This window comes from Meleagris gallopavo, chromosome 10 (genome assembly GCF_905368555.1).
Source record: "Meleagris gallopavo chromosome 10, MGAL_WU_HG_1.1, whole genome shotgun sequence".
NCBI lineage: Eukaryota > Metazoa > Chordata > Aves > Galliformes > Phasianidae > Meleagris > Meleagris gallopavo.
The window spans coordinates 3,338,014-3,352,199 of NC_139413.1; the positions used below are offsets into that span (position 1 = coordinate 3,338,014).

At 43.0% G+C, this 14,186-nt stretch overlaps 2 protein-coding genes across 2 annotated transcripts; one reads left to right on the forward strand and one right to left on the reverse strand.

Moving 5' to 3' along the window:
* The first annotated feature begins 4,602 nt into the window (after positions 1-4,602).
* CACYBP (calcyclin binding protein) lies at positions 4,603-11,386 on the forward strand. Its single transcript, XM_085231862.1, has 6 exons — positions 4,603-4,762; positions 5,088-5,280; positions 5,914-6,010; positions 6,562-6,661; positions 7,763-7,857; positions 9,734-11,386. Exons 1-6 carry the CDS (start codon positions 4,742-4,744, stop codon positions 9,891-9,893), a joined length of 666 nt encoding a protein of 221 aa, XP_085087988.1. The 5' UTR covers positions 4,603-4,741; the 3' UTR covers positions 9,894-11,386.
* MRPS14 (mitochondrial ribosomal protein S14) lies at positions 11,252-13,911 on the reverse strand. Its single transcript, XM_003208535.5, has 3 exons — positions 13,763-13,911; positions 13,508-13,654; positions 11,252-11,763 (listed from the first exon to the last, which is right to left on the reverse strand). The coding sequence occupies exons 1-3, from the start codon at positions 13,805-13,807 to the stop codon at positions 11,581-11,583; spliced, it is 375 nt and encodes a 124-aa protein (XP_003208583.1). The 5' UTR covers positions 13,808-13,911; the 3' UTR covers positions 11,252-11,580.
* Between the last annotated feature and the right edge of the window lie 275 nt (positions 13,912-14,186).

A 14,186-nucleotide genomic window follows, 5' to 3' on the forward strand; every position in this document is an offset into this window, starting at 1 on the left:
TTTCTTTAGGGATAAGCTTCCAAAGAATGTTTTTAGTATAACAGTTTCATCTTGTTGGATTCAAATTGCTCCTGAGATGTCCATTATGGAAAAACAAACAAAGCTGCTTATCTTTTTTCCACTTTAAAAAGAAGTGCTTACTTTGACTGTAACACTTTACAGGGTAAATGAAGCAAGGTACTTACATGGTACATCTGTGAACTAGTCTCAGCGTTGTGGCTCAGTACTGAAAAGCAATAGCACGTACTTCAACAAATCCTAAATTTACCTAGAGAGACTTAAAAATATGGTGGGTGGCTTTAATCCAAGAAACTGCAAAATCCCCGGAGCCCATAGGCTTTAATGTTCAGTGAAACCGGTACTGGAAAGCTGGTCAGTAATCAGTATTGACAGCTGACAAACGTGTTCTTGCCTCGCCCATTAATTAGTACGTTCCGTAGGTTGCTACAGCCAAGTTACAAGTCAGATAAACGATTTTTCTCTTGTTAGGCATCTTAAAGAACTTTTATGTTGAGTCGTCTTTTTTTTTTTTCTCCCTAAAATAGACGCTTAAATCTGTGCCATTGTGTGAAAAATAACACAGAATAAAGACAGCAATTTACAACAGGAGAGGGAGCTCCAACATCAAGAGCAGGAATAATTCAGCCCTTTGACAAAGCATAAAGTATCCCATTAACTTCAGTGTCACCGTATTGCTCACTGACTGAACAGGGCACTTGGAGTTAAATGCAAATCTTAATTACTGGCATTACAACTTAAAAGCTGCATGAGAAATTGATGCTTTCTTCACGGGAAACAGGACTGTTCCCATCTTTGTTTTAAGTAGTTGCAGTGAAATCCATGGAACTGCTTGTCTGTGTTGGAGAATTATACCTCTTATGTTGATTTACTGTTAGACTCAGGGATAATTGGCATACTTCTATATGATCTAGTAGGCCTAAATACTTTTGGCATTGAAACCAGAAACTCTCTTGTCTTACAATGCTGGTTTTTTCTTCCAGCTGCTACAGAGAAAACCTTACTGTATGTCATTCTGGTTGACCAGCATGCCTCTGTTACAGCCAAACCCTGCAGAAAGGGCTGTTGCTCAAACAGCTGGCTGCATGAGATATGCAATGCCATGTATACCCAGCACCGTGGGTACACACAGCATCACATTGTTCTTTCAAATGCAAAGGATTGAACTAAATTCTATTTATTTCCATCTATTACATTACCATTCTACTGGGAGCTGTCCCGTTACCTCCTTCCAAGTAACAATACTAAGGGGAGACACAATGAAGCACTGATTTTTGGACCTTTCAAAACGGATTGTGTATACATCACTGCAGCCTTTAAAACTGAGCTAATCCATAGGTGGATTTAGGGAAATACAAAGAATTTGGAACTGGATGACTAATTATCAGCATTGATCAAGATCCTATCATTATCAACTCAGAAGTCTACACGATTTGTTTCAGGATCATGACTTAAGACGTACAGGTTAATCCTCCAGGAATACAGGGCTCTCCACTTCTCCTGGATTCCAACTGCTTTGCTACTGAATGTATTTCATGCTATTTTTACCTGGAAAAAAAAAAAAAAAAAAAAGGGTAGAGAATTAGAACATTACTTCCTCTTATTTTCTTATTCAGTGGGACTTGCTTTTATTTAACCTGTAAAGGAATATATATGTATCTTGGGAAAACTATATCTTATATATAGAATAATATATAGGAAACTGAATCCCAAGGAGATAAATACAGCAAAAGGATCGAGTATCGTAGATTTCATTTGTGATTTGATACCACCAGAATCCTGGGCTGTACTGATTTCCTTCCAGTTTCTCTTATTTTTGTATTTTATATAATACATGGATGCTACTATCAATGCAAACAAAAGCGTATGTTCTCAGCTTTTTCTCCAGATCCCAAGTCCCTCCTTCCAGTAATTCCCGGGGACACGCTGGTACCAATACCACCTTCTAAAGCTGTACCATGAGCTCTCCTGAGCTTTGGGAACTGATGCTTTTCTGTGGAAGAGGATTCTCTGGTATGTTCACACAGGGAAAATGTTAGCAAGGATCGAATCAAGTATAATTCTGATCCAGAGCCCTCTGTGTCTGCCATTCACATCAGCACATTGAATGTAGAGTGCACCCTCAAAGTGCTGATTACCAATGAGATTTTCCAAGTTTTTAGCTGCATTTGATATCTGAGTGTGTCCTTTGTTCATAAAATATACTCACTAGAAAGAGTTAGGAAGAAAGAGCATCACAGTGCTGTGAGACTTTTGAGAACAGTTCCATACTGCCGTTCTTGTGTAACAAATCCATGTATTATATAAAGTATGATACAGAAATATAAGTGTAACGCTTGTTATTCAAAGTGCAATTTAATGTACATGGTCACAACAAATGTTTACTTTTCTAATTGTTACAGAATTGTTTGGATCAGTACCTTGTTATCATTGTGTGAACGATGCCTTGTAAAATAAATGGAAATGCAAACAAAATGAGAATAAGGTGCTTATTTTGATAAGCCACTTAAGAAACAGTTTGCAGGAATAAACAGCCGTGTCGGGTTTTCTGATACAGTTCACTCCAGTTGGTTATTTTGAAGCACACTGTTGTACCAGGACCCTAATCCTCAGCAGACAGCTGTCCAAAATGTGCATGTTGCACAGCTCATTCCAAATTGGTGGTATTATGTACCTGCTCACAAGGGTAAACTGTACCACAGGGATCTGACTGACAAGCACTGTGCTGGACACTCCAGGTGCTGCTCTGAGATTTCTAGCACAGAAAACAGACTGGTAAATATATTTATCCTAAAGGTTGTTCATATACAACAGTAGGGAAGCAGGAGTGGCTGTTAAGGACTTCATGCTTCCCTGAAGTATGCAAGAGAAACAGGCAGCAGCCCTGGAGGAAGAGAGGCGGGGAGCAAGAGGAGCCAGCAAGAAACAGCAACAGAGAAGCATGGCTGAGCAAGATCAGGGCAGAACAGTTGTGGCAGATAGCAACCAGAAGTATTCAGATGCTTTATAAAACCAGTTTTTCCTGTAGTTGTTACAGGATATTTTTTTAATTAACTGAGATGAACAGCCACAGCTCCCTGCATAACTGGCTAAGCTCCATGGGGAGTTATAAAGGAACAGAGATAGAAAAGCTGAAGATTAAAAACTTCTCTCTGGTTAATTTACCAGAGGTAACATTTTGTACTGATTCACCTCCTATCACTACCCAAAAGTTGCTTGTCATCAGTTTGTATCAGTGTCTATGGAAGGAGGGAACGGCTACCTCGTGCTCCACAGAGAGGTCAAATCCTCTCAATGTCTTTTCCCCATCCTTTGAGCTGCTAGGAACACACTGCACAGCACTGTGTTCACCACAGAGACCAGACGAGGATCCTACAGCTGAGTTTCAGCACTCCTGCCAGTCCTAACCAAGCTCCTTTTTCCCCTCCTGCTGCACAGTTCCCATTCTTGTCCCCTGGGAGAAGCCACTTGGCTCCTCATGAGGATGCACAGAAGAAAACTTTTGTCATTCTCTCCTGCTTATAGCCAAGGTAGGACGCAGCATTCAGGTGGCACTGCAGCTTTACCCCCGGAAGAGCTATGCAGAACTTGTTTTCATAGTAGAAGAGCTAAAAATTGCTAAAAAACAAGCAAATTACAGGAGCACTTATGTATTTAAGTGTTTTCCCCTGTATCCAGAAATCAAATTGCAAAGCAATACCAACTTAAATTCTAAAGCTATGAACGCTTCCTAATGAAATCCCACAACAGAGGAGAGACTCTAATTATAGTAATGGAAATTGCACCGATTTTTTTCTCCTCTCAGCAGCCGCTCATAGGGAAACAACTTCAGAAGGAGAAACTGGGCTTACCCCACTAAATAACCGTGCCATAGAAGTTCTTTCCGGCTGACCACAATGCATTCTGTCAGATGAAATCTGTGGCTGAAAAGCTGCAGGCTGAGGAGCAGATAGACGCTTCAGAAGAAGAATCACAGAATCATTAAGGTTAGAAAGGACCTCTAGGATCATCCAGTCCAAACACTGAAATGAAGCATTACTTGAGGATCTACTTCCAAAGGGAACCAGTAACAGGTTGAAAACTATCGCAGACAGAAATACTGCAGCAGCGTGTTCTGCCATAACACTGTCCAAATCCTCCTTCTGAGGGCAAACCACCTGCTAGGAAGGTGTTTAACCCTTACTTCAAAAGAAGAACAAGTAAAAAGATGCAACAGAATAGAGCCGATCTACAAGAGCAATCCTTCTAAATATTACTTGTTTCAACTGTTCATAGTTTTATATTTTTCAAGTTGGGCACCGTGTTACATACTTCAACTGTAAAGCTGAAGAGGGACGGAATAAAACCAAGCCCCCAGGGTGGAACAATGTGCGTGCCGAGCTCGGTCGTTACGAACTACCACAGACTGAGGTGAAAATACGACACGGCAGCCACGCGCAGCGCGCGAGGCGGGGGGAACCCACTGAGGTAACAGCCCCGCTTCCTCGGGTTCTAGGGCACTGTCAGTCAAGCCTCTCGTCGCCATGGCAACGCCGCGATTTGACCCGCCCCTTCCGCTGGGAGAGCGGAAGTGGCTAAGGGGGCAGTGTGCGCCCCGGGGAGGAGGAGACATACGTCACTTCCGCTGCGCGGGGGCGGAGCGGGAGGTCGGAAGGTTCCAGAGGGGCCGTGGGGTTGTCGGTACTGCTGGGGAGGCGCGGCTCGGCGTTGTGCCACACGCGACATGGCTGCTGTGCGCGAGGAGGTGAGCGGCTTCCCTTCCTTCCCCCTGATCTGACTGGGAACTGGCGGGAAGGCGAGGGGTCTGTTGGCCTCTGAACGCGGAGAAGCTGTTTCGGTTGTAAAGCATTTACGGCTTTCTGCTGTGTCCCGGTTGATCGGAGCCTAAACGTTGAAGTACGTGTGGTAGGGGAGGAAAGGTGTTCGTAGCCTCGTGCTTAGCAGCATGCCGAGTGACGTTGATTGCGTGAATCTGAGGTATCTGGTGAGCAGGGGAGAGCTCGGCTGTGAACCTTGAGCAGAGGAGGGCTGCGTCTGATCGGCGTGTGCGATCTTTTGTTGTTAAACAGCTGCAGAAGGATTTGGAGGAGGTTAAAGAGCTGCTTGCGAAAGCCACGAGGAAGCGGCTGCGTGATGTCCTGATGATGGAAAAGCACAAGCTAGAGCTAGAAATCAAGAATCAGCCTCTGCCAAAGCCAAAAGATGTGATAGAGGAAGAAAAATCATCACTGGGAGGATACACAGTGAAAATCAACAATTACGGTAGGTTTGCTTCTCAAAAAGCCCTTACAGTCGCTATAAGAAGCCGTCTTGAATGTTCATTTTGTACTGGAAGCCCCACTTATAAAGGTTCTGTGTGCTTACTGTGTGGCCCCGAGTGCAGTATGTGTTAGTTCAGTTGGTTTGAGTGCTGTCCCATACTGGTAGAAGGTATTAATGGTCCCTGCAGTACCAGCGAGTGTTTTTTCCATTGCGTAGCACTCAGCAAGAATGAAAGAGTGAGCTTTGGCTTCTCTGCTTGTCACGTAGGTAAAAGGAGAAGGAATTTCTCAAGATACTTGTCTGGTGTGTTGGGAGAAAGTGGGCCAACGAAACTGCAGCAAAACCAGACATCTCCAACTCCTGCACAGACAGAGTTCTGTCATTTTAACTGAGCTGATGCATGGCTTTTCTCCAAATTTAGAGGAGTTCAGGAATGTGTGAGGACTTTCTTTCGCTTTCAAATTATTCTGGAGTAACACATTTCCCTTATCCCTCTGAAGGTTGTTTCAGTAAGGCACAGGTTGTGATCATCACCAGGGGACTTTGTGGGAGTATTGGAATCGTGCAATCATAGAACAGAATGCATTAAGTTTACGGAGGAAAGCTAGATCTTAATCTCTTATTCTCTTGCAGGTTGGGATCAGTCAGATAAGTTTATTAAGATTTATGTCTCTTTAAATGGAGTCCAGAAGCTTCCAGCTGAGAATGTGCAGGTGAATTTCACAGAGAGGTGAGTTCATCTTGTTGCACTACGCCATGAGGGAGAAGCATGGATGAGGAACTGTTAAAATATGGATTGAAAAGCAGGACTGTGTAGTGTTGAGTACTGTTTTGGATCAACTAGACCTTTTCCTGCCTCCCTACTTCTATTTATTTAGTACATACCCTTAAGCCTCTTCAGAGGGCATTTTAAAAAAAATTTTACAAATGCTTGTTATACTTCATCACGCTTGACAGGGTATGTAGTGCCAGCCCTGTTTTTAATGGTGATGTAACTGAAATGTTGATTAAATAAAATTGCTTTGGTTGTAGGAGGTCAGTGAGAAAGAACGCCATAAGGATCTTGATTTGTTTCTAAATCTATATATATTTTTTTTATGTGGCAGTATTAAATCCAACTGAAAGCCCTGGGTAGGAGGAAACTCAGGCCAGTTGACATACTCTCCCAAGTAATACACCTGCTAAAGGGTTCTGAGACAGTTTTCAGTGGTGGGGTGCAACAGTCTCGTACTGATTAGAGGATTTATTTATGTTGGTCCTCTCCCCACCTTCTGGCTTCAGGTCATTTGATCTGCTAGTGAAGAACCTGAATGGGAAGAACTACACCATGACATTCAACAACCTCCTGAAGCCCATCTCTGTGGAAGGCAGCTCCAGAAAGGTCAGTGCAAACCCCGTGTGTTACAGGTAGCACCATGGTCATTGTCTGAATGCCATTCTTAAGAATCTCTAGTTGCTGTAATTGTGGAATCATTCTCTAGAGCCCTTAGGCTTTTTTGGAGAAGATCATAGCTAGGTATCGTATGCTTTTTCTAAATAGCCCTCCAGTTGGGATTTCAGCAATAATTAAGCAGAAGATTCCACTAAGCATTAATTTGCATTCTTCTGCTTTGAAACACTTCTGAGAGCCTTTACAGTTTTAAGGACTGGAGGCTTGTCAGCAGACTGAAGCCTTGAGTAGCTTAATTAGGCACAATGCCCAAAACAACGTCAAAACTTGCTCTGCCTTTGGTAGGGATAGGTTAAACAGGAGCAACTTTTCACTGCTGATGACTGCAACTGAAATACTGTTCCCACTTTGCTGCTTGTAGCACCATTGAACCAAATGATGGTTCAGTTTGAAATAGTCCTAAAACTAGAATATGTACCAAAAGAAAAAAAAAAAAGAATGGTGCTCCAATGATTTTTATTTATTTTTTTTTTTCCCCAATATAGTGTGAAAAAGAACAGTGGTCATGCCACTGAGCTAAGCTAATGCTCCGGCAGAATTTTGTATGCCATGGCACACAGCAGTTTTGAGGAATTTAGGTCAGGGCAGCAATTAAACAGGCTTTGCTTATAACTTGCAAACATACTGCGAGATGAAGCAATGCCCTTAAACCAGTTTCTTGACCTTGGAGAAATGAGTTGGGAGAACTCCTTCCAAAACTCGGTATCACCACTTACCAGACAGTCCTGTGTGCTTTTAGTATCCTAAAGTGACTGACTGGTGCTTCTACAGCACTGTATGTTCTGCTGTACTGTAGTACTGTACTAGTACTCTATCAGCCATGCCATTTAATCCATCACAGTGAAGTCAATATTTGGTGCTGTGAAGCTGAATACATTTAGAATTTCTGTATATTACCTAAAAATCAACAGCAAAGAAATGTTTTGGGAATGGGTGGATATAGAAAGAGGTGAAAGTTCATGTTACTCATTGTGGTTGTGTCTAGCACCCTTTATTGTATTCTAAATTCCTATCCTGCTGTTCTCCATCCAGATAAAGACAGACACAGTCCTTGTGATGTGTAAGAAGAAGCGGGAGGAAAAATGGGAGTGTCTCACTCAAGTGGAAAAAGAAAGCAAAGAGAAAGAGTAAGTGTCTCTTTGCCCCTTATTTTTTTTCTGAAACTCCTTTAGGACAGGCAAAGAAGAGCTGTAATGCACTGACAGTCAGATTAAGAGAAGTGCACAAGCCCCCAAGGTATTTGTGAATCATTAGGCTGGGATTTTTGTGGTACCAGTAAGACTGACAGTGGAGAAGACACTCTTTGAGAGCTGACTGCCACTCTTCTACTGGTTTATTGCTTATTATGAATGTCACATCATTGGAAATAAGACAGAGTGCTAGAGATAATTAGCCAATTAATGAGTCAGTTATATCTCGATGGCTGCGTTTCTTGCAAGAGCTGCTCTGGTGAGGTTGACTTTGTTTTTATATTCTGTAGAAATACTTACATTATTCCTGCAGCTATTCTGGTCAAAATAATATTTTTTTTACATGCATTTGAAATGCCCACACAAAACACCCAGCATCCTTTTGGCCGAGGTGGTTTTTTTTTTTTTTTTTTTTTTTTTTTTTTTTTTTGCTTAACTGGTCATTGTACAAAATTTTCAGACTAATTTAGATCAGTTTGCTTCAAATTCTTGGGACCAGTACTACAGCAGCTTGGGCACTGAACGTGGAAAAAGTGGTAAGCTACTGCCAGAAACACCTGGGGACAAAATGCATTTGTGTGTGTGTGTATGTAGTAATATATAGCTAGTATAAATTACTATAATACTTTCATGCTGTTTTAAAATATACACATTCTCATCCAGAAAAGAATTTGCATGCCCACTGTGAAGTGTGGAAGCATTCACTTTTGAGACACTTATGCCTGACATCAACTATTCTTTTTTTTTTTAATTATTTTTTTTATCTCTATAGAATGACTAGCTTGAACTGATCACTCCTGGCTAATCAGAGCAAAACTGCCTTCACCTCTCAAACAACAGCGTTAAAGACTAGGAGAAGGTGACTTGATTACTAATCAGTTGCTGGAGGAACACAGTCATTTTATTATTGATTTATTGATACAGATTTTATTAAATCTGTTTCTTGTGCAGAGAAATACCATCTGCTGCCCAGCCTGACAGGGCTAGCATTGCTGCCTTGTTCGAAGGCTTGAGGATTTACAGTGAGACAAATGAGTCACTTCAGAAATATTCCTCCCAGCTTACCAGTGTTCAAGTCTTTGAGGCTGGTGCCTAGCCCCGTACTTGCTGAACTCACTCCCTCTCCCTCTGCTGATTTATTTTGATCTGTGTGTTTTTCAGGTAGCCTGCAGCTACCTGCAAAATACCTATGGGATTTTAGAAAAATGGGATATAGAGGTAGTTTAGCCAAAGATGGCATAGCATGAAGTCTGGTAATGTAGGTCCTGTCATACCCAGATGCTTCCCACATGGAGTATCATTTTTCTTCACTGTTGCTGGCTTTGTAGGATGAGAAAATTGCTTTGAAATGCAAGGTGTTATAGTGAGGCAGTTAATTAACCTCTGGACTCCATAAAAATTGGAAGCAGAAAATGCCTTTTGGGTCATGGAGATGGCCACTTGAAAAGCTCAGTGTTGTCATTCTTCTGTTGGTTTTTATTTTTTCTTTTAATTCACTTTTCACAGACAGATGTTGGCACTTTCTGTTATGCTCAAGTCCTGCTTTTTAAACTTAATTTTGGGTGGTGGGTCACGTTTACTGCAAACTGCTTCCTGTTATCCTTAACTGGACAGCTTTTAAGTGGAATTGCATTTAGTCTAAATGCACCTCAGGACATGGTGACAAAAGTGTGATTAATGGTTTCCATGGTGTAAAGACTTGGCCAAAACAAAATGCTCCCTGTTGCCAGGATGTTTCCAACAAATACTGTTCAGATTTTTTGCAGAGAATTGTTAGCTAGGACTGATCTTCTCATATATATCTGTCTTGCAGGAAGGCTGCCTATGACACCTCAGATCCTAGTGAAGGGCTTATGAACCTTTTGAAAAAGATGTATGCAGAAGGAGATGATGAAATGAAGCGCACCATCAACAAGGCCTGGGTTGAAAGCAGAGAAAAGCAATCCAAAGGGGACATACCAATGGATATTTGAAAGTACTCTAAGGGCTGCCTTAATACAGATCTTCCATGTGAGAACTCGCTGTGCTGCAAAGATCATTGTTTACACAATCTTCTTCCAAGCAGAGACACTCATTTTCCATTTCAGGTTGGAGAAAATATTTAAATAAAACAGCTTATAAAGCATTTTCTTCAGTCAAGTGATTCACCATTTCCTGAGGAGTGGAGCGTAGGTAAATCCTTACCCTCCCTCAGATAAGTGGAGGCTTTTGTGAAACTGAGAAGGGAATGTAGAAGAAAAAAGGAATCCTAAACCAGGATGGGCCAAGGTCTCTCTATTGCAAGTGACATCAGTACCCATCTGTACTGGGACTAATGTCACTGTGGGGTACATTTTTTTTTGACACGTGGGATAGTATGTTGTGACAAAAGGAAAAATGCTGAGGCAAGTAGAACCGCTGTCTCAAGGCAGTGCACTTGCTAGTTGAGCAGAAGTGGTATGGTGTTTATACTGTGGTATTAAAAAAATTTAAGTACTACCTGTTTAACTGCTCACGGCTTTTGAAAACTGCTTTTTAACTTCTATGCTAAGTGTGACCTCCTTGGGGTGTCTTTAGGTGGCATCAGTCACAGAAGAGTAGTGGGCTGCTGATGCGAGTTGACCCTGGCTCTAGCAGTGTATAAGGAAAAGAGAGAAGCTCCATAACCTCCTATCAACTTTGAAAGGTTTTAATGTAACAGAGTAAGTAATGTGTTAAGTTATACACCAAAGTTTTACAAAATTTGGGATGGTGGATTGCTGTTAACTTGCTGCCTATGTGTCTTCCTTCCACCTGAGGACAGTACAACTTGGCCTATTTATTGCAGCCACTGCCACATACAGCTAGGGAGGGCAGAGTGGCCATTTCCCCTTTATTGCCCAGCTTTGAAGAAGAGTACATGGCAAACATGAACTTAGCAGCAGGCTTGCTGGGGCTACTGTTGTTCCTTTCATGCTTCCTCCTTGTGTTTCTCCCAGGGACAGGTTTACTTTTACTTAATGTTACCTGCCAAATTAAGCAAGCCATTACTACCCTTTTACGGTCTGGACTAGGACTTAATTGCTACTTTGTTTTTAAAGCACTGGAACAAGTTCTGCACTATAGGTAGGAGAAGAATATTAACATGTTGTTTCCAGTAGGTTCTCTACCCGTTCTTTGTCGCTTGTTAATATGTTTGTATTAAGTTTGCATAGCAAGATTATCTGAACTTGAGATTATGTTTTTAAGTTCATGCTCATGCCTGTTCATGGCAGAATACTACTTTGCCCTATTGTGAAGTTTCATTTATGCTTTTATCTAAATTACCATGGTGAATTCAACCGTATAGTGGCAAAAAAAAAAAAAGCTTAAATGAGCCTTTGCTATATGTCTTTATTTTAATGTTACCCACATCACAGACCTCAGCTCAGTTCTGCAACAACGCGATTGATTTTTTTTTATTTTTATTTTTTCCCCTCCCTCAAAATAAAACTGCTTCTTATACAGACTGGCTTAGTGTAGTTATGATGCTGCTTGTCAGTGAGCTGATGCCAATCACAATCCATTAAATGAGTCAGTGTGGCTTTTCTTCCATCCTGCATCACTTTGATGCTGGACTTGCACATAGGAGTCTGTTTTAACTGTACTTGCAAACTGAGCCTGTCTTGTGTTTTCTGCCTGAACGCATATCCATGCGGTGAACTACCACATGGCCCTCTGTATCCCAGACATCTGAGCGTGGTCAGCAAAATGGCGGAAAACAATCCTGCTAAGCCTCCAACGCCGCTTCACCCCCCGAGGGCGGGATGTCAGGACACACCTATTATGGATTCTCACAGGGCAGCTGTCCCGGGGCAAAGCAGCAATCTCTTTATCAGCCACTTCCTAAAACAGAAGACCACAGCTTAGAGTTCAACCATGTTCCCTAGGATTTTGAGGGGACTTATTTCCAGACCTCCGAATCCAGTTGTAGAACACGTATCGTTACAAGCTACTATTACATCATGAGTATGCTTGAATATTTAATAGTAAAATTCCTCCTGCCTCTCTTTCTGGACACCCTAACAGTGAATGTAAAATGATCTACATCAAGGCTTAAAATTTAACCTTCTGATGTACCATACAACCTCAAGCCAGTAAATACAGAGTGGGTTACTCCTTTAAGATAAGCTGTTTCTTATCTGCCTTCACAGGTTATGCTTTGTTGCAATAAAATGGATATTATAGCTCATACTTCATAAGGAGCTACAGGCAGAAGAGAATGAGTGAAAATGTCTCTATTCTAATGAAAAGCTTCAAGTTCTGTCTGTGTTACAAGAGAACAAAAAGTCAGCAGAAAGCATCAGGTAGCAGCAGTTGGTAAAATAAATAAAAACAACAAAAAAACAAGGCTTAAAGAATCCTGTGGTAGGAAGACATGGTTGGAGGTAAAAGGAAGGTGATGCTGGACTACAAAAGTTCCCATTATATTGCAAGCATTGAAAAGCAGTATTATCAGGCTACCTTTTAAGGGGATCCATATCTTCAAAAGAATTCAGGATTAAGGATGACACCAAGATGAGTTGTGCAGCTGATGTAAGAGTACGGAGAGATGTCATCCAAAGTTTGGGACAGGCTTGAGAAGTGGGCACAAGTGAACCTAATGAGGATCAACGTGGCCAAGTGCAAGGTGCTGTACTGGTGCTGGGGCAATCCCAGATATGTGTATAGACTGGGAGAAGAAATCAGTATCATAAAGTGACCTGGGTTGAAAAGGACCACAGTGATAATCTAGTTTCAACCTCCTGCTATGTGTAGGGTCGCCAACCAGCAGACCAGGCTGCCCGGAGCCACATGCAGCCTGGCCTTGAATGCCTGCAGGGATGGGGCATCCACAGCCTCCTTAGGCAATCTGTTCCAGTGCCTCACCATCGTCTGTGTAAAAATCCTTGAGAGAAGCCCTGCACAGAAGGACCTGAGGCTCCTGGTGGACAAAAAGGTGAAAGTGAAACAGCTGTGTGCTCTTGCAGCCCAGAGGGCCAGTCCTGGGTAGCAGCAACAGAGGGGTGGCAGTGGGCAGGGAAGGGACTGTCCCCTTCCGCTCTGCCCTTGCAACGGCCCCCACCCGCAGTACTACATCCAGACCTGCCCAAAGCACAGAGGGATGTGGAGCAGTTGGAGTGGGTCCTGAGGAGGGCTACAAAGATTATTAGAGGGTTGGAGCATCTCTCCTATGGAGAAATGTTGAGGGAGTTGGACTTGTCTAACTTGGAGAAGATCCAGGGGAAACCTCAATGCAGCCCTCCAGTACTTGAGGGGTACAAGCAGGAGGGGGACCAAAGTTGTACACAGCCTGATTGTGACAGGATAATGGGGCTTTAGTGGAAGACAGGAAAAAAATAAGGTTATATGTAAGCTGTTCTAGGATTCTATGTTAAAATTAACAATTTCTAATTAAACTAATGGCTCTGGCAGGATTGGGCTTCCAAGCTTCTAAACAAAAGAGTAAAAATCTTTATTCAGGCAGCTATACAAGAAACCAGACAGTGCACAATAAAGGAAAACAGCTTTCCCAAGCTATGCAACTGACAATTCAGAGGAGAAAGGGAGACTTAAGCCAGTCAGGGTGTGCTGTGTGCCCTGCCCGTACCTGCAGCTCCTTGGGCAGGATGGTGTTCTTCCGGATGGCGTTGATCCGCAGCCGCTCGTCCGCGTACTCGTAGGCCAGCTTCCTCCTCTTGACATCGCGCAGCATTCTCCAGTCCACGTAGTAGCCCCGCGTTTGGCTTGGGAGAACCTAGTTAAAAAAGAGCAACAGAAAATAGGCTGCCGTGGTGCCTGATGGGTTCTGCTGCAGCTCCAGGCCGTCTCTGCAGGGAAAGAGAAGGGCAGGAGTGAGGCTGACCTGGCGAGCGGCCCTCAGCGCCCAGCACAGCGCGGACGCCGCCATCTTGTCGGGGCGCGGAGCCGAACCGCGCCTGCGCAGCAGCTGCCTGCGGGGCGGAGCTCTGTGCTGCGCCTCGCCCTGCCTGGGAGGCCGCCCAACCTGTGCTGACGAGTTGTTTTCTGCGTGTTGCTTTCAGGCTGAGCGTGTTACGTTTTAAACGTTGCATTCATTATTTTGACAATGTTTTCGGTTCATGCGAGCTCGCTAGATTCATCAAAAAGTCGTGCAAGGGTCTGGAGTCCTTCATAGGAGCCCAGGCGTTACAGAATCACAGAAGGGGTTGGAAGGGACCTGAAGGATTGTGAATCTCCAACCCCCTGCCACACGCAGGGCCACCAACCTCCACATTTAATTCCAGCCCAGGCTGACCAGGGCCCCATCC

Excerpts from the sequence above, each read along its gene's own strand:
- CACYBP (XM_085231862.1), top strand. The coding sequence starts at position 4,742 with ATGGCTGCTGTGCGCGAGGAG. Across the intron at positions 4,763-5,087 it reads TGGCTGCTGTGCGCGAGGAG|CTGCAGAAGGATTTGGAGGA; the intron begins GTGAGCGGCTTC and ends GTTGTTAAACAG. Across the intron at positions 7,858-9,733 it reads AAAGAAAGCAAAGAGAAAGA|GAAGGCTGCCTATGACACCT; the intron begins GTAAGTGTCTCT and ends TCTGTCTTGCAG.
- MRPS14 (XM_003208535.5), bottom strand. The coding sequence starts at position 13,807 with ATGGCGGCGTCCGCGCTGTGCTGGGCGCTGAGGGCCGCTCGCCAG. Across the intron at positions 13,655-13,762 it reads CGCTGAGGGCCGCTCGCCAG|GTTCTCCCAAGCCAAACGCG; the intron begins GTCAGCCTCACT and ends TTTTTTAACTAG. Across the intron at positions 11,764-13,507 it reads TCCTGCCCAAGGAGCTGCAG|GAAGTGGCTGATAAAGAGAT; the intron begins GTACGGGCAGGG and ends CTTCTGTTTTAG.